The sequence below is a fragment of the Megalopta genalis genome, chromosome 1 (genome assembly GCF_051020955.1).
Source record: "Megalopta genalis isolate 19385.01 chromosome 1, iyMegGena1_principal, whole genome shotgun sequence".
NCBI classification, from domain to species: domain Eukaryota; kingdom Metazoa; phylum Arthropoda; class Insecta; order Hymenoptera; family Halictidae; genus Megalopta; species Megalopta genalis.
The window spans coordinates 23,941,060-23,959,362 of NC_135013.1; the positions used below are offsets into that span (position 1 = coordinate 23,941,060).

Consider the following 18,303-nt stretch of genomic DNA (forward strand, 5'->3'; position numbering starts at 1 on the left):
ATTCGTCGAGTCGGTAATTTATGCGTTTCCTACGTTTCGTCGTCGGAAACGCGTATCGGCTTCGAATCGTCCGCGAGATCGACGCGTCTAATTCGCGTACATATTTGTTTTGACTTTGCGCGTTGCAATCAAATATGCCCCGTTCGATAACGACTAATCCGTTTCGGGATCAAGATTGATTACCTTTCGTAGGACTGCCGTGATATCCAATCTCGACGGCACCCGAGCGGATCGACGGACTTCTTCATTACGTCGTGCGATCGATCCGACGCAGCTCGCAGCGATGAAGAAGGTTTACTTGGCCGCCGTTACCAGTAAGTCGATTCGAACACGTCGCCGTCGTAGCGCGTGCACGCGTACGTGCGCGCGTATATCGTCGAGGGCGGACGAGCAACGAGATTTTGGAAAACTTTGAAAGACCGAAACGGAAAGCTAGCCCCCTTCTTCCGTATCGTCCGTTCTCTTCGCGAAGCTTCGTTTCATTTTTCCGCTCTACCCCCGTATAACTCGCGCAACCCGCGGTCGCGCGTTTCCGGACGTTGGATTTTGTTGCGTCGCAACGGGGAATTCCACTCGCGGATCGTATTTCTCGCTTTTTCTTTTTGCCAACGATTAAACGGGAACGTGGTTCGGATCCGTCGGCGCGAGATACACCGTCGTCCGATCCGACGATATTTAAACGAGCGTTACACCGGTACCCCGTGTCGCCGCGACGCCGTTTCCCTACCCGTTCGATGGCATCGTCGGCTATACGCGTATCGTCGGATCGGTCTCGCGCGACCATCGCCTGGACCAGTCTCTGGACTCTGCCATCGCCGTTGCTACCATCGTTCGAGATTCTCGAATACGTAAAACGATTTGAAGAAAAATCCGCGAACACACCGTTCCCAAGACAGCGAACAGCTGTCGCGCGATGCAACCGCATTCAACGTCGCTCGATGTTTCGAACGCGAAGAGAATCGCGTTTCGTCCCTTTCCGTTTTACTTTCCTCGAACTTCCCGACGCCGCGAATAAATAACGCCGTTTCCGCGTAAGACCGTTTCGACGTAATTTCTCCTCCGGTTCTCCGGGGAAAACGTACGTTGGAACGTGTTTCGATTTCGAAACGAAACATTCGTTTTTCAATCGGCGAGTTTCGATAAAATTCTGTAAAATCGAATCGTCAGGTTGTTTGGGCATGATGTCCTACGGCCAAATTCTCGGATGGGCGTCGCCGTCTCTGCCCCGTCTGCTGGCGCCCGACAGTCCCGTGCCGCTGACGCAGCAACAGGCCACATGGGTCACGTCCTGTCAAATGTTGGGTGCGATCGGGGGCTCGTTGCTGTGCCCTTGTCTCGTCAATACCGCGATCGGCAGAAAATGGACCATGCTTCTTTCGGCGGTGCCGGCCATCGTGTCCTGGCTGATGATCGCTTTCGCCACTTCCGCCTGGGTAACAACTCTTTTCATTTTTCTGCCCCGTCTTCCGCGTCCGTATCTACACGCGGCGTACTTCGAGCAGAATCAGCGATACTTATCGATAAGAAGAATGAAATTACTCGATTAGATCCGATATCGTCGTTCGCTCTTCGCGATTCTTCGCGATAACGGTGACAATTTAAGCTTTGCTTCGCGATGGATCCGCCGTTTCGAGTAGCTTTCCCATCGAGAATTTTAATCCGTCGATCGCGCGCGTACGCGCGCACGGGCGCGCGAACCGTAAGAACGCGTCCTCCGCGAGCGTACGTTACAAGGCGCGCCCGCTCGTTCTCCGAACGAATGTCTCGCGAAAAGAAATCTGAACCGGGATCCCTCCACTCTCTCTCTCTCTCTCTCTGTCTTTCTCTCGGTCCACGCGCAGGAACTGTACGTCGCAAGAATCGTCGCCGGATTGAGCACCGGTTCCGGCTACGTGTCCTGCATAATGTACACCGGCGAGATCTCGCCTGCTCGCATCAGGGGCATTTTAACGTCGGCGTTGACGGTGGCGGCCAAGTTCGGCTTGTTCCTCGAATGGACGATAGGCTCGTTTCTGTCGGTGAGGGATCTCGCCCTCGCGTCCGCGTCCTTGCCGATTCTGTTCGCGTTGGCCGCAATCCGGTTGCCGGAGTCGCCCTACCATTCGATGCGCCGGGGAAAGCGCGAACGAGCTATCCGAACCCTGGCGCGATTGAGAGGGACCGCCGACGTCGCCGAGGAGGTCGAACGCATGGAGAAGTCCGTAAAAATGGACCTGGCGAACGACACCGGGCCGAGGGAGTTGGTCGCGGTGCCCGGGAATCGCAAGTGAGTGAAAACGACCGTTTCCTATTTTCCGACTTTGCGTTCGATCGCCATCGGACAGAGAGCGAGTCCGGTAGGGCGCGCTCGCTGTCTCGTCTCGTCTCGTCTCGTCTCGTCTCGTCTCCCACGACGGATTCTCCGGCTTCACGAATTTCTACCGACGTTTCGCAGAGCCCTGACGGTGGTGGTGTTCCTGTTGCTGATCCAGCAGTGGAGCGGCAGCATGGCGGTCCTGTCCTACGCTCAGTTGATCTTCAACGCGACCGGTAACAGCTTCGAGGGCAAATACGTGACGATGATAGTGGGCGCGGTGCAGACGGTCTGCGCCGGTCTCAGCACCGCGATCGTCGACAGTTTCGGCAGACGCGCTCTTCTGATGGCCTCCGCCCTCGGCACCGGCGCGTCGACCGCCCTCGTCGGCGCGTTCTTCTTTCTCCAGCGGACGGGAGCGGACGTGACCGACCTGGTCTGGTTGCCAGCGATCGGCGTGATCCTTTACATAGTCGCGTACGCCGTGGGGCTGGCGGGGCTACCATTCACCATGATCAGCGAAGTGTTCCCGACGAACGTGAAGGCGCTCGGCAGCACGATCGCGATGATGTGCCTGAACGCGTTCGCGTTCTCGGTCACGTCGCTCTATTCGAGCATAGACGAGGCCTGGGGCAAGCACACCGCCTTCTGGATCTACGCGGCCGTCAGTTTCGTCGGCTCGGTTTTCGTCTACTGCTACGTGCCCGAAACCCGCAAGAAAACGCTGCAAGAGGTGCAGGATCAGTTGCACGGACGGAAAATCTTTTAGCCTTTAGCCTTTAGCTTTCAATCATCGACGCGTTCTCAACGAATCGAGAAGGAACGGGATCGGGGGACGTCGATCGGCCGGAGACCGGAGAGGGACACGCGCGTCTGGAGCAGGCGGGAGACGATCGGATTCGGCTCGGCTAGAAAACCACATAAATTATTTATTGAAAACTTTTAAACAGCCTTTTAAAACTTCTCTTCGGGATCCTATACAAACAGGTATCGGTAACACGTTCGAATTTACGATAACGCGCACGCTATCGTCGGACGAGAATACGAAAAAAGAAAAAACGAATCGGCGTTCGCCAAAGTTGAGAAACGCGCGTTTGCTCGGTTCGCGTTCGATGCGAAAATCGCAGCCGCAATCGCGATCGACGATCGCACCCGTCGCGTCGGTCGGCGAGATCTCGGTCGTCGGCCACGGATGTAGGTTCGCTCCGTCGGGATTAGCTTCGGAATCCGGAGCTATCCACCCGGTAAAAGAACGAACGGCGACGACTTTCGTTGCTCGACTCGCGCTCGACCGGTTGCTCGCTGTCGGAAAAATTCTCTGACTGCGCGCAACGGCGGCTCGTCGTCGACGGGAACGAAAACGGAAACGGAAACGGAAACTAGTACTTTCGCGCAAGTATTTCCACGGAAGAGCGGTGGTGCGAGGTTATTCCTAGGATCGTAGGGGCACGCGCGAAAACACGATTTCGGGGCCGTGTCGTGGCCGCTCGTTCGCGTGGTTCGCGGAAACGAGCCGCTCGCCTCGAAGTCTCGGTAGACGGTAGACGGATCGCTTCCGCGTCGGATCACTCGACCTCCCAACGACGAGTTCCTCCTATCCGGCAACGACGGGCAACGATCGCGTCGCTTCGTCTCGTTCCCGAGCGACGCGAATAAATACGAAAACGCGGGCCCCCGACTTGCCGCGCGTTTTTCAAGGTAGAAGGACGGAACGAATCACCGTTGAAACCTAACGGATATCTCGTTAAAATCTTCGTTTTCGGCGATGCCATTTCGGTGCGAACGCGTTTCGTCGAAACGAATTCGATCGGTTCGGAATTTCCAACGGAAGCGAGCTCGCGAAGAAACTGTACAGGGTCCCAAAACCAACGGGACGAGGCGTTCGCGTCGCTCGGGGAACCGAGCCGAGCCGGTTTCGAGTAGAAACGAATAGAATTACTTTTAACGGTAAGTGGTCCTTCGATCGGCGCTTAGCTTGGTCCAAATAACGAAGAACGGAGAACGGAGAACGGAGAACGGAGACATCGGTTTTCGATACCACGAAATGCGAAATGCGAAAGCGTCGCGTCGCGCGCGTCACCGATCCGTCGATATCGGATCGAGCGGCGAGCAAACGAAAACGTCTTCGTTCGATCGGCGCATCGATCCGTCTCAACGTTTCCGGCTGTCCTTTCGAACGCGACACGGACGCGCCGTCGAACGACGGTCCCCATGCCGTCCACGAATTCTTCTTCGCGCGGACGTCTTCTCCCGTCGCTTCGACGTCCACCTACCTTCGCTCGTCTTCGGACGCTTCTTCCGACTATTTTTCGGACGGGACTATTTTGCGCGACGCCGCGTCGCGTTTCCCGCCGATTTTCCGTCGATGGAACGTTTCGTGGTATCGATTTGTTCGGCGGTTGCTACGTATTCGGTAGGCGAGCGCGATGCGCGGCAACAAAAGTCTAGCGATCGACGGCAAAGGCAGCGATCGCGGCGATCTTCGAAAACCGTTAGCGATTATCTGGAATCTGGTAGCAAAACCGAATCGATCGAGCGTTGCTTATCCTCCAGAACCGTGACAAAGCGAAGCGAAGCGGAGCAGAAAATATTACGCTTTACCGAAAAGCACGCGATTCGCGCCGCTATTTTAGTATTTCCCATCTATTTTACATACATCGAATTACCTTCCTATGCAAAAAATATGATGCGGAAAGGGAAGCGTCGCATTGGGATCAGCGTTCGTTTCTACAGAGACAAAGGATGCAACGACAAAGGAAGGTGGGTGCCACGATGTTCGTACCGTCGATCAACCGTGTCGGATGTATTCGACGTTTCCATCGCCGACTTGGGAAAACCTTTCGGAGATTGTGGAAGACGCTGGCCCGAGGGTAGAATCTCGATCCGGATCGATCGTCTCTCTCTCTCTCTCTCTCACTCTCTCTCTCTCTCTCTCTCTCTCTCTCTCTCTTCTTCGACAACTCGACGCGCTCGGTCGATTCGAAAGGGTCGATGATCCGTTCGACGGCCAGTTCCGAACGCTCGTGCACGCGCACGCGCAGGTGCAACAGCCTTACGACCTGCGAGAATCGACGATCCATCGGCGACGCGATCGACCGGACGGAGCCTTCGCGCCTCGGCGAAACGAGATCGTCGACGAGGTTACGGGACGACTCCGTCGTCGATGCCGGAGTCGGATTCAGGTGTGACGGATCAGACTGTTTCTCTGGGACTGGTCGATCGTCGGTTGGTCCTCGAGCCGCATCGGGGACGACGGCGTCGGATCGACGGCCTCCGAGTCCTTCTTCGATATCAAGATCGTGGTCGAGCTCTCTGAAACACGGGTAGAAAAGGCGAAGCTTCGCTTCAATTACCCCAGGCTCTGGCGCGCGACAGTATTTTCGAGCAGATCTCGAGATGGTATCTCGAGAGACTTTCGAGAGTAAACTCGAAATCGATCGATTCGATTTCACGCGACCGTTCGCGTCGGTCCGATCCGTCGTATAATATTTTGAACGCGTTCCTAAATTTTGTACGCGCGATCGATCGTACAACGCGTGGTAATAATAACGACGATCTTCTCGCAGCTTCCGTTTATAAACGGGCGCGCAAGGGCGTTTCGGGAAAAGCTTTCCAGGGAAAGCCTCGATCGATGCGATCGTCGCTTCCGATTCGAATCGCCATGCGTTGCGGCGACGAGCGTGGGAACGAGACGCAGGATTCTCGAGCACAACGTCGAGATAAAACGACCGCGTCGCGATTCCAGTCGCGCGCGAGCCGAGACAAATTTCGAGAAACGGGCGTGCTCCTTGAGAACACCGTCTCCGCTGGGAGACCGGTGGCCCGCGCCGGCGAACGATAATCGAATCGAATCGAATCCGCGCCGCGAAGCCCAACTGTTCCGTCCGGCGTTACAGTTTACTCTCCTTTGCCAATGCAATTACCGGATCGGTTTCCCACGATGCAGTTTACTGGAAATTTCTCGACGTAGTTGGTTAACGTCGCGTTATCGAGCCGGTGAAAACTTATCCGCTCCGTCGATACCAAATTACGAGCGACGCCCTGTCCACGGAGTCGGCCGAATCCCGACTCGTTGTTGCGAGATTCGCATCGACCACGCGAATATTTTTATCTTGCATAAATTACTTATGAATTGAATTGAAAAGAAAATTAATATTATGCTCGCGCGTAAATCGCGAGATCGGAGGGTACGGCATAAAATATGGCATCGATGCTCGCCGATACCGGAGCAGCGAATCGATTCTCACCGGATTTCACTTTCTGTTCCTCGAAGGCCGTGTCCGGAAATTGGACGTGCTTCCTAGCCGGTCTCCCCGTCACCGGACTTTTCTCCGAAGCGTTCCGACCCGCCGTAGGACTCTGCGTCGGTGTCGCCGTCGTTTTGGTCTCGTTGTTGGTCGGCGTTCGTCGGGAGCTCAAGCAAGACGTGGCGGTGGTCGTCGTCGGCTGCGTCGCGTACCTCACCGCTGGAACCTTCAAACGACGCTTCGTAAGACCCGTTCGACGATCGACGCTCGAGAACGTCCGATTATTTTCGGCACGGTTTCGGATGGATCGAACCTCGCGTCTACGCGCGATACTCGGAAGAAACGCGTCGACGCTCCCGTCGAGGGCGGATCGGCGATATTTTCTCGAAACGATCGACGTTCGATCGCGACCTCCTTCCGACCGTGGAATCTATATTTATGCCATCCGTATTCAAATCGCGCACATTTAAAAAAAACGTTCCTTCGCAGCTTGCAACGAGACAGGGCGGATCTCTTGGTCGGTAGGGGTAGCGATTTCTCGAGCTCCGTCGAATCGCGTCGAATCCCGTCGAATCCCGTCGAATCCCGTCGAATCGGTTCTCCGTCGTCGTTTCCCGACACCGACCTCGGACAGGAACGACGCAGCGACGTCGACTCGAACGGAGAGCCGACAGCGCGTGCCCGATATCCGTGCATCGGCGTACGAAGGCGTGCAGGTTCGACGTCGCGGTCGACGGAGCTCGCGCGCGCGTTCTTCCTTGTCGAAAACATCATAGGTTTTCGCGTACGCGCACGCGAGGCGAACAAAATGGAACGGTCGAACAATAGAATTGGTACACTTAACTTTTCGTCCTTTATCCCGTTGCTGTTTCGGCCGATCGCGAGAGACTCTCAAAATACTGACCCGGTATTCGTAGTCGTGCGCGGCGGTCCCTCGACCGGCCATATATTCTTGATACTGGGAGACGACGCACAACAGCGAATATATCTGAAGTAAAGGACAGCAATGAAGCACAGCCGCGACTCGGTCGTTCTCGGTACGCGATCCGATCGCGCGCAAACCATTGATTCTCCTTTCGCTGATTCTCGAGTAAAAATCGCGAGCTCGGGCTTAATCTTGATCGCGATCGCGAACGCGCGATCGGATTTCATTTTGGCCAACGCAGTTCTCCGCTGTTCCCGTCCAACGTTTCTTATCGTTGGTCGATTGCAGAGACATCCCCGTCGTTGGAAACCGAATTTAGCGAATTTAGCGAATTTAGCGAATTTAGCGAATTTAGCGAATTTAGCGAATTTACAGCGTCGAAAGGGGAAACGACGCGATTTCGCGTGGAAACGAAGAAGAAGAAGAAGAAGAAGAAGAAGAAGAAAAGGTTACGATCCGACGAACTCCAGCGATTAAAAGAGATCGCGACGAACATCGCGGAGGTAGAATGTTACGCGATCCGTTGTCGGAACCTTCGTTCGTGAAAATTTACTCACGTTCAGGCATAGAAGAAAGAAGTTCAGCGTGAACAGCATCACTTTCGCCGGGTCGAAGGTAGACTGAAACAGAACGTCGGCGAAATTAGATCGATCGATCGAAAAACGCGACGGTGCGATCGACGCTTTCGAAAAAATTGACGCTCCTCGCGAACAGCTTTCGTTCTCTCCGTCGACGTCGCTTTCGATTTTCTCCGAACTATCCGCTCTCGATCGTTCTCGGCCAGCAAAACGCGCGTACGAAAAATTCGATGCGCCGAATCGCGTGCTTCGACCGGGCTAATTTTTATAAGAATTTTTACGTTTATCCGCGAAACAAAGATATTCGCGCGGACAAACGAGCATTTTGATTTTCCAATGGCGCAACGCGTCGAGAGAGCAGCCTTCCAAAGGCGAGAACGATCGAACGGTTCCAGCTTCGTGGAACGATACGAAGGAAATATGTACCTGCTCTTCTCGTTGGAAGATCCAGCCGTCTCTCTTCCAGCGTCGACAATCCAAAGTCGAATCTCGCTAAAGTCGCGACGGTTTAAAAACGAAACGCGCGAGCATTTCGTTAAAAAAAAAAATGTTCGACCGACTTCGGTCGCGCGTTCATCGACGGGAACATCGTTGTCCGGAACCGTGGATGTAGCTTCTAGATCGCGAATGGCCGCGCGTAGTCGCGTTCTCGCGAATATACAGGGGACGGCTGCGAGGATCTCGAATCGGAATTACGCGTTCGCCGGATCGATCGATCGAACGATGTACGCGACAACGAACATAACGCGGACGCGGCGATGCCCGCGAGCAGCTTCCTTACGATGCTTCGTCTCTCGTCGATGCTGTCGTCGGCGGATTCGCAAGATTCGCGTACGCGTCGCGACGCATCGTCTCCCGTCTTCGCGAGGGAGAATCTTCGCGAGGTACGGCGATCCGTCGTTTCACGTTTTCGCATAAATTTGCAATTTCCTAGGAAAGCTTCGTTACGAGGTTGAATCGATCGAATTTCCAATCGCGAGGAAAGAAACCGATACGAATATCGGTCCGCGCGCGGCTCGGTATTCGCGACGACGGAACGCATCGATTCCCGACGACTTTTCCACGACGACGACGACAACGAATTATACACGGTTATGGAATCGGTCGCGTCGAGCGAAACTTCCGGCAGCGTCGCGCGGTTCGGAGAAGCGCGATTACGCGCGATCGGTCCCGTTCACTGGCGAGTCTCGTCGATGCAACTTCCGTCGAACGTTCCCGCGTCCGACGGGACGAGATTGAACACGGGATTGGACGGATCGGGTAGAATCGGGTCGAGTCGAGTCGGGTCGGGTCTGTCTAGAAAATTGGCGGATCGATCGCAAGACGGTTTCCGCGACCGAGCCACGGTGTCTCGCGAAAGACGACCCGCTTCCGCTCGGGAAACGAGGACTCGAGGATCGGAGAACCCGAGGACCCGGCAGGCTGTCGCGCGTAATTAAACGAAACGAAGAACGCGAGAGAAAATACCTCTCCCCAGGCATGCTCCCGCAGCAAAATCAAGGAACGAGATTCTTCTCGAGGAATTCCGATTTTTTGTTTGGCCCAATTATTTTTCACAAAGTAAGATATTCCGGTGAAATTGTAAGCGATCGTTGCATCGCGGAGAGGATTATTTACGGCAAACAGCAAATGTCGAGAGTCGGAGTCGCGCTACCGAGGATCGCCGAATCGTTCGTTCGTTCGTTCGTTCGTTCGCGTCGAATGCTTTTACATTTTCTCTCGTCGATCGCTCGCCGTAGAAAATTTATTCGCGACTTCTTTTTGAATCGTCGAAGATGATAGCGGGAAATCGGTGCTTAAGAAGAAATACGTTGCAACGCGAATTCGCTGCTTACTCGATACTTGTTCTTCGACGAAGATAGAGATTTCCGTTGTTTCCAGAAAATCGGGAAATCGAACGATCGGGAAATCGGAAAATTGCTCTCCTTCCGGATATCCTTTATCAGTTTTTGGCACTCGAAAAAAAGAGGCGGAGCGATTTCCGGCGATCGTCGGCGCGAACGTATTTTCAAAAATGACAAAATATCCGTCGTAAAACGTTAGCCGACAGCCGACAGCCGATAGTCCGTTCGCGGAAATCGATCCTCGAGAATCGAACGCGACGCGACGACGAGAACGTTCGGGCATCTTTTCTCGCGCGATCTCAACCTCGTTCGATATTTTCTTTGATACCTCGAGAGGCTATTTTCGCGCAGGTTCGGTCAATGTTTCGCGGTAAAACGGTCGCGCGTATACCCGATAGAAATCGATCGACGGCCCAAAGAGAGCAGTCCCGGCCGAATTCTATTTTTGCAACGCGCCACGGCGCGCGCGCGCGAGCGCGAGGCCGCGACTCGTCTTCGTCACGGGTTCGAGAACTCGTGTCCGCGGATTTCCTGTTTTTCCCCGAAGCGTTCCGCGAGAACCGACCGCGCGACGCTCCTCTCGCGTGGCAACGGGATATCTTCGCGACGATTGCTGGGTCGAATCGCTTCCGACCCCCGAAAACATTTTCGCGAGAGGAAAATGGGGAAACGCGGCCGGCGATGCTTTTCCGCGGGAAACCGCTGTCAACGCTGGCAACGCGCCGGCAAGAAACTCTCTTGCGAAGAAACCGTCGAAAGTTTTGTCGCGGCGGACAGGGTTCGCTGGAAATTGAAACGTCGTTTCTTTCGGACGGTTCTCGGAGTCGACGGTTGTTTCGACGGGACCGACACCCGACGCCGATCCGATACGATCGATCGCTCTTCCGCGACGTCGTCGAACGACTGCGAACGCGAATCCCATCGAAATTTTCGCGTTTTCGATCGTCGTTAACGTTTCGCCGATAAATTCCTGCACGAGCAAACGTCGCGTTCGAACGGTTAAATCGGTCCGCTTCGCACCGATCGACGCGTTTCACGATATTTCTACGCGATTTCGCGAATCCGATAATTCGATGCAAAGTTTTCTGCATTGCTCGCGCATACGCGAACCAAAAGCGTTCGCGAAACGTTGCACGGTGTACGTACGATCGATAAGCTTAAATTCTAATTCGGTTTCCGTTGTCCATATGATCCGACGAAAGACGCGCGACGTTTTCTATTTACAAAAGAACAAAAGAACAAACTTCTGAAAATGTAAAATTCTACTTCTATTTATGCGCCGATAACGCGTGCGTATACGGCCTCGACCGCTGCAATCTTTCATGCCGACGCGGCGTGACGCGCGCGTGCGACGCTTAGTTCTCTCTCTCTCTCTCTCTCTCTCTCTCTCTCGAAGACGGCGGTACTTACAGCAGCGACGAACAGGTAGAGGCAGTGGGCCACGTCGACGAAGCATGTCGTGGTCACGGACACGATCCACGGGATGAGAAAGCCGCGTTGATCCTGAAAGATCGGCGATCGTAAATATACAGAGAGACATGGAAACGAAACCGCGATGGGAGGAACGGAGCTTGGATCCCGGTTTTTTAATCCTTTCCGTCGGTTTCGTATTTCGAGAGGAGCACTTCCGGACACGCGTACAGTTCGCTCGAAAAGTTTAGGAGCCGGGACTGGCGGTCTCGATCCGAGCCCGGCTCGCGGCAAATACCGGGGGATCGAAAGTCTCGCGAGCGGAAGGGTGGCTCTCATTCCCTCCCGTCGCGTCGCGTCGAGGAGAATCGAGCAATAAAAAGATGCAATCCGTTGCTACTGTCCGCGATCGATCGTGGCTCCGATGCGAACGCGAATACCGACCGACCTCCACCGTCGCGGAGACCGAAAACTTTTTAAGCCGGCCGTCTTCGACGGAGGAACCGGTCGAACGAACCCGCGCGCGGACCCCTCGAACTCGGGATAGCGCGTTTTCCATTTCGACTCTGTCTTTCCTTCGGTAGAAACCGCGGATCTCCCGCGGGCATCCGGACGACGGCCCTTCGAATTATCCGCGTCAACCCCCGGCAACGATGCGCGGACTCTTGGCAATTTCCGAGCTCCGTTCGTTTCCTTCGACGATATTTCCGAGTGTTTCGGTGTTTTCGTTTCCCAAAGAAAATATCCGATTTTGGGGGACCTTTCGAATCTTCCGCGGGATCGTCCGAGGACTCTTCGAGATCTTCGACTTTTTTCGAATACTTCGAATTCGCGTTCTTCGAACGAATTCCTTCTGGAACGTTCGCGGCCCTCGGGATCCTCTCGCTTCTCTTCGCGGAGCTGCGCGAACGGCAGAGACGAGGGAAGGGAAAGAGAGGAGAACGACCTTGTTCTTTCGTCGAACTCCCAGGCTCTAACCGCGCCGGCAGCTCGTATTTCGAGCAACCCTTCGCGACGTCGAAGCGGAAGGCGCGCTCTTCCGCGTCGCGCGAGGTCGTTCCGTTCAGAACTTGACCGCAACTTTTATCGTACCTGAAATTAGCGTTACGGAGCTCGGGAGATCGAAGCGTCGGACAAAAATCAACCCGGCCACTGGCGAGCGGTCGATCGGTTCCGAATCCCGAATCCCGAATCCCGAATCCCGAATCCCGAATCCCGAATCCCGAATCCCGAATCCCGAATCCGGAACACGTTTAATCTCGAACAAGTTCCCTCGTCCGTGAGCGCGAGCGTAAGCCAATCGGGTCCGTGCCTCGAATTCTTCCAGCCGAACTCGGATCCAGCTTTCGTAATCCCTGCCTCGTCGCGTCTACTCGTCGACGATGAAACGATCGTTGCGAACGAATCGAACGCTCGCCTTTCGCCCTCGATAAGACGATTCGATGCTTCGTTAAAGAATTACGATGCCCGGGACGAGGATGCGTCGAGCGTCGCGCCCTACGTGTGCGTGTGTGTGCGTGCGTGCGCGCGCGCTCCCCCTCGCTCTCGCTTTCCCGCTTTCTCTCCCTCTCGCAAGCCCGAATATGGAGATCGTGGCGAAACGTTGCCATGGTTATTCCCGGTGGGCCACGATCGCGAAGTAGACGCGGACACGGACTACTAGGCTGCCGAGTTTCGCCGAGCAACGAGCGATTAACGGATGAAGAGATCGATGAGAAGGAGGAACGTCGGCCCGTCGGCCCGTCGGCCGTTATATTTAGAGTCAGAAACGTGTAGCAGAATTTTCGCGAACATTATCGACAACCCGTATACGATATCCATAAAATGAGAATCGTTTATTCGATAAAGTTAAATTCAAAAGTTAAATAACCGAAAATATATGCACGCACGTCGATATCGGGTCTTTTCGAATCGGCTCCGAATTCGTTGGTCCCGCGTGGACAGCGTTTTCTCTGAAAACTAAAACCGAGCGCCGACCTTTCTTTCTTTCTCGGTTTCTCCGTTCTTTCGTTGCTCTGTTACTCGCATCGGCAAACTGGATCGGGGATCCGATACGAATACCGAGTTTCCCGTTTGCTCGTGCAAACAGAGAGAGAGAGAGAGAGAGAGAGAGAGAGAGAGAGAGAGAGGAGAGAGAGAGAGAGAGAGAAAGAGGAGAGATATCGTCTCGGGTGCGTTAATGGATTCTGCTTCGTGGCTGGTGCCACGATGCCATGCCGTATCGCGTCGCGTCGTTCCGTGCGCGTCAGCCACGAGCAAATAAAGAGAAATTTGCTACACCGAACTCTTTGCGAATTCGTCCGTATTTAATATGTAGGTATACCGGTAGTCCGACAATTTTCGGTCGCTCGACGTTCTCCGGGTAAATACGTTCTCGTAAAAACTACATAGGCGCGGATGTACGATTTTCAACCCCGATTAAGCTGCCATCGCAACTTACCGTTGTCGTATTACTTGTCGTATTACCGACAATTTTACGTCCGGTTGCGAGAATCGGTCGAACGGTTTCGCGTTTCGATGCAAATATTTTGGAAATATTTCGAAGAAATTCGATTTAGAAGCTACAAGTTTGAATTTAGAACGCTCGCTGGTCGTGCTCCTGTCGCGTGAAATTTACAAACCCGCGCGAACGTCGACGAGGAGGAACACCATTTTTCGGCGAACGTTTCGATCGAGGAAACGAACGACCACGGACAAATTTCGCGACGTTTCGTCGAAACGGGACGCGACTCGAAGAATCCGCTCGCTGCCCCTTCCTAACGGAAGTTTAACGAACGCGATAAATAACCGCGGGTGCTCCGCCCACTGCGCGCGGTTCCCGTCGGACAGAAACGAAGATTCTATTCTGTTCCGAGGAAGCTCTCTCTCCCCGGGGAAACTGTCCGGGGAGATTCCGAGGTCGGAGGATGTCGACCGAGGGGTGGGGGTCGGTTTATCCGGCTCGTACATTTTTTGCCGTTTCGTTCCGGACCGGACACCGCGCGCCAACCCGTGCGTCCTACCGCACGCGATTTCCGCTTATCGCCGATGATCGAGTCCGCAACGACGAACCCTGGAGTGGAAATCGACCGACGTGTCTCTACGTACTCGCGCATACATGTTCCGTACAGCATAGTATGGTACATCGAACGAACGAAGGACGAGCGATCGCGCGTGGGTTTCCTTGGCGTTTCGGTCGACGAAACGTACCGTACGATCGTACGACCGAACGATTGCGCGATTACAGCGTACACCGGTAACCGTGCAACTATACGCGATATCGTATGGAGCATCGATAGAACTTTCGCGTACGATTCTTCGGAGCGAAAAAGATCGACTCACCTTGAAGAGACCGTAGAGGAGCATGATGCTGCAAACGACGCCGCAACACGAGCACAGTAGCAGGGCCACGTTGATCCTCATGGTTGCTGAATCAATATAACCGTGTCATACGGGTAACATATTCGTGGATCGCGATCTCGGTTCTACATGCGCATGTATGTATGTATGTATGTATGTATGTATGTGTGTACGTATGCATGAACTTATTCGTTATCGGTCAAGGGCTCGATTTTGGATTTCGGGGTAGGGAACGCGCGAGTTGCCTCGTTTTCTTGTTTTCTCGTTTTTTCGTTTCACGTTCCTCGTTCCTCGTTCCTCGTTCCTCGTTCCTCGTTGTCCGATGCGGCTACCGTTGTCACGATACGGGTACTCACTAGGGGACATGGTGTCCGACTCTAGAAAGCTGTCGGATTCCGGCAACGAACGATTTCCCCTCAGATACTGGCTCTCCCCCTGGAGCACGTTGCCGGTGGTTAGCGCCAGCACGGCGAAGTAGATCTATAAGGAAATACGGTATCGCGTGAACGGGATGCGGTTTTAGTCGAAAGAATACGCGGTGGAAATAGGCCGTTCGGAATCAAAAATACTTCAACGGCAAATACGTGGATTTATTTTGTTCGCATCGATATCGATTCGCGCGCGAAACGTTTCAAATGTTTTACATTTATTTCTTTTTTCCGGCAAGTTTTACAAAATATGTATTTAGAACGCTCGTTGCCCACGGTCGGAGGGTGAACGAACGAAACGAACGAACGCTTCCTCTCGCGATTCAGGAAATTTCCAAGAATTTTAACGAACGCCAACGTTTTCTCCGGCGAAACGAATTCTGCTTTACGGATAGAGAGAAAGAGAGAAAGAGGAAATACCGGTCGATTATAAGTGAAATTTCGAAAAAACAGGGCTCGAAACGAGTCGCGCTCGCCCGCGGAGCTCGATCAGGTTCGTTCAATCTCGCGCAAGCCGGTCGATGTCATAATCCGTGAACGCGTAGAAATTTCAAATGAAATTTCCAGCCGACGCTCGAGGGGCGGCTACCCCAAGATTGCACATTTTATTGCTTCCAGTCGGCGCTCCGGCGAAATTCCACGGGCTCGGGTCACGGCTCCGGCTCCCAATTGATTTTCCGACGATCGATCTGTATTCGTTTCCGCCTTCTGCCACCGGGAAAACAAGCCGTCCCGAAGGAATCCCGGTTGACGGTTCCCGATCCCCGATCCCCGATCCCCGATTCCCGATTCCCGAATCGGCTCGCGTCCCGCACGAAACCAGGCTGGTCCGTGTTCAAACAATTTCGTCGCTCGCGGAAACCGTTCCGGCTGTTTCGCCGTCAAATAATACCGTAGAATCTTGCCGCACCGTCGCGTCGCGTCGCCTCGCGTCGCCTCGCCGCGTCGATGCGTCGTCCTTGTATTTTTCCATGATTTTGATTAACGTCGGATACACCCTACGCCTACACCTTCTCTCTCTTCTCGAGGCCGGAGCTTCGATCGCGCCACCCCTGCCGAACTGCTCGATCGACCAAGTCGAACGACCATTTCGCATAATATGTATTCGATTTTCATCGGATTTCCGCGTTTGGCTACTTCACTCCTATGCGCGTACGCGTCTACGGATCCGAACGAAGCGTGTCAAAATTCGAACGAATCCGAACGTTGTAAACCGGATGTTTAAAGAATCTTACCGATCGCCTCGAAAGACTTCCCATAAAACTTTGAACCGTTTCGAGCGGAAATACGACGAATCGATCCATCGTTCGCGCACCGTGCACGGATCGAATCGCGGAGAAAGGAAAAATCGTGTCGGCCCAGGCGACGGGACGCGTTGTACGGATGATTCGTAACATCGTGAGCCGCGTATACCGGTACCCGACGATTACGAGCGCACGATTCTGCACCGCCGCGCACCCTGGCATTTCGAGGCCGTCGAGGAGACGCGTATTCTCCAGGGCCTAGAGTCTTGAATCGTGAGTCCAGAGGATGGATCGCGACGTACCCGTTCTTGTCCGATCAGTCGATCGCGATCGATCCCGCGTAACGTACCGCGTAGATCATCGAAATCGCTTCCATCTCGCCCCCTTATCGTCTCGCGTCGGTAGTCGGATCCTGCCCTTGGACCGATCTCGTCGCTTCGCGCTCGCTCGCGACCGTTTTCGCGAGCACGATATTTCATCGCGTTCCCATTCCTTGCGGAACGCGAGAGAAATTTGCAGAATTTTTGAAAGAAAAACGCGCGCGAGAGTACATTTCGAAGCAGCGTTTATCCGTTCTCGAAGCATTTTTTCAAGAGAAATCCACCGATAGGACTCTACGGCACCGAAACTGTCGCTGGCTTTTCCAACGTCGAAATCCTCGAACGACGCGTGTCCGAAAGAAACGATCGGATCTCGCGTTGCCGACAACGAGGAAGAACCGCCGATGTTACGGGAGAATTTATCGACGAGTTCCCGGCAAAAATAAACGCGGACAACGCGGTTGAAGCAACGCGTTCGATTAAAAATTCAGCGTATTTCGTTCGTGGGAAAACGAATGCTTTCTTTCGCGTCACAGGACGAAGGACGCGATCCGATCGCCCACGAGTTTCAAACGGTCAAGATATTTCCGACGCAACGGACAGAGCTCGGTCATCGAAATCATTTCATTCCCGTTTAATCGGTTTAATCGGTTTAATCGGTTCCATCGGTTTCATCGGTTTCATCGGTTTCATCGGTTTAACGCGATACGCCCCCATGGAATATTGCAACCAATCGACACGATGTTTAGTTACAATTTTATACCATTATCCGCTTCTAGTTGGATCGAGTCCGTCGAGTTTCGAGCTCGCTGGAATAATCGAGTCCCCTGTCCGTGTCATCGAAAGCTCGGGAAGCCTCTTTGTATCACGAACTGCGCGGAGCTTTACGTAAGCTCCGCGGAACACGCGTTTTCATCAAGGATAGAGACGAGACCAGAAGAGACGAGCCGAGACGCGGGTCCGCCGTCGCGCGCTATAATTTTCGCATTGCCGGCCGCTATTAGAATCGGATATTATTACGTTACGGTATCTCTGTCGAGAATCGATAACCTCGCGGTACTTCCGACGTCTCGACCAACCGCCGCGCGGCGCTGGTCCGATTCTCGCCGTGAACGCGATCGCGGAACGTTCCTATTCAACGAGAAAGCGGTACCTTCTCCTCCGATAAATACGAGAGAACGACGCTCGGTCGATCTTCTCGTTCGGCCGCTTCCGACGCCGCGGGGTTGCGCGAGCTTTCGGAGCTATCGATTCCTCCGAAGATCTCGAGTTTGTTGTTTCTCGCTTCTCGTTTAGGATTCCTTTGGTTTCGTCTTTAAACTTCTCTTCGACGAGACGAAGCGACGTACCTACGTACGTACGTACGTACGCGCGTCGCCGTAGGATTTAGAGTTTGGAACGTGGATCGTAGAGCGTGGAGGCGCCAACGCGGCGAACCGATCGGACCGTATATTCGTAATCGGACACTCTCCTTCGGCCGCGTCGCTCTTCTCGACCGTATCGTATCGTATGTCGCGCGCTGCTTCGTCCCTCTGTCCCTTCGTTCTCGAGCTTTTCGCTATCCAGCAACGAAATTCCGTTTTGCCCGTTTTATCCGAGCACCCTTGTACTTGGAACAAACGCGCGATCGCGGGACGTTCGAACCATATAATTGGACCCTTCTCGGACAATGTCT

The 18,303-nt window shown here is 53.9% G+C and overlaps 2 protein-coding genes across 16 annotated transcripts in view; one reads left to right on the top strand and one right to left on the bottom strand.

Annotated features, from left to right (window-relative positions):
• LOC117221442 (facilitated trehalose transporter Tret1) lies at nt 1–3,240 on the top strand. The gene is made up of 4 exons (XM_033472420.2): nt 1–314; nt 1,168–1,433; nt 1,842–2,266; nt 2,435–3,240. Exons 1-4 carry the CDS (start codon nt 284–286, stop codon nt 3,060–3,062), a joined length of 1,350 nt encoding a protein of 449 aa, XP_033328311.2. The 5' UTR covers nt 1–283; the 3' UTR covers nt 3,063–3,240.
• The window catches only part of LOC117221446 (uncharacterized), a 25,697-nt gene continuing 10,596 nt past the window's right edge, over nt 3,203–18,303 (bottom strand). For 4 of the 15 annotated variants that reach the window (XM_033472445.2, XM_076523619.1, XM_033472440.2 and 1 more), the window contains 7 exons: nt 14,993–15,116; nt 14,619–14,704; nt 11,298–11,390; nt 8,023–8,085; nt 7,385–7,528; nt 6,541–6,766; nt 3,203–5,605 (listed from right to left, as the gene is read on the bottom strand). In XM_033472445.2, the coding sequence (XP_033328336.2) occupies nt 5,472–5,605; nt 6,541–6,766; nt 7,385–7,528; nt 8,023–8,085; nt 11,298–11,390; nt 14,619–14,704; nt 14,993–15,116 (870 nt within the window). In that variant the 3' untranslated portion in view covers nt 3,203–5,471. The other 11 variants (XR_013033841.1, XM_033472435.2, XM_033472433.2 and 8 more) reach the window with 11 other exon arrangements.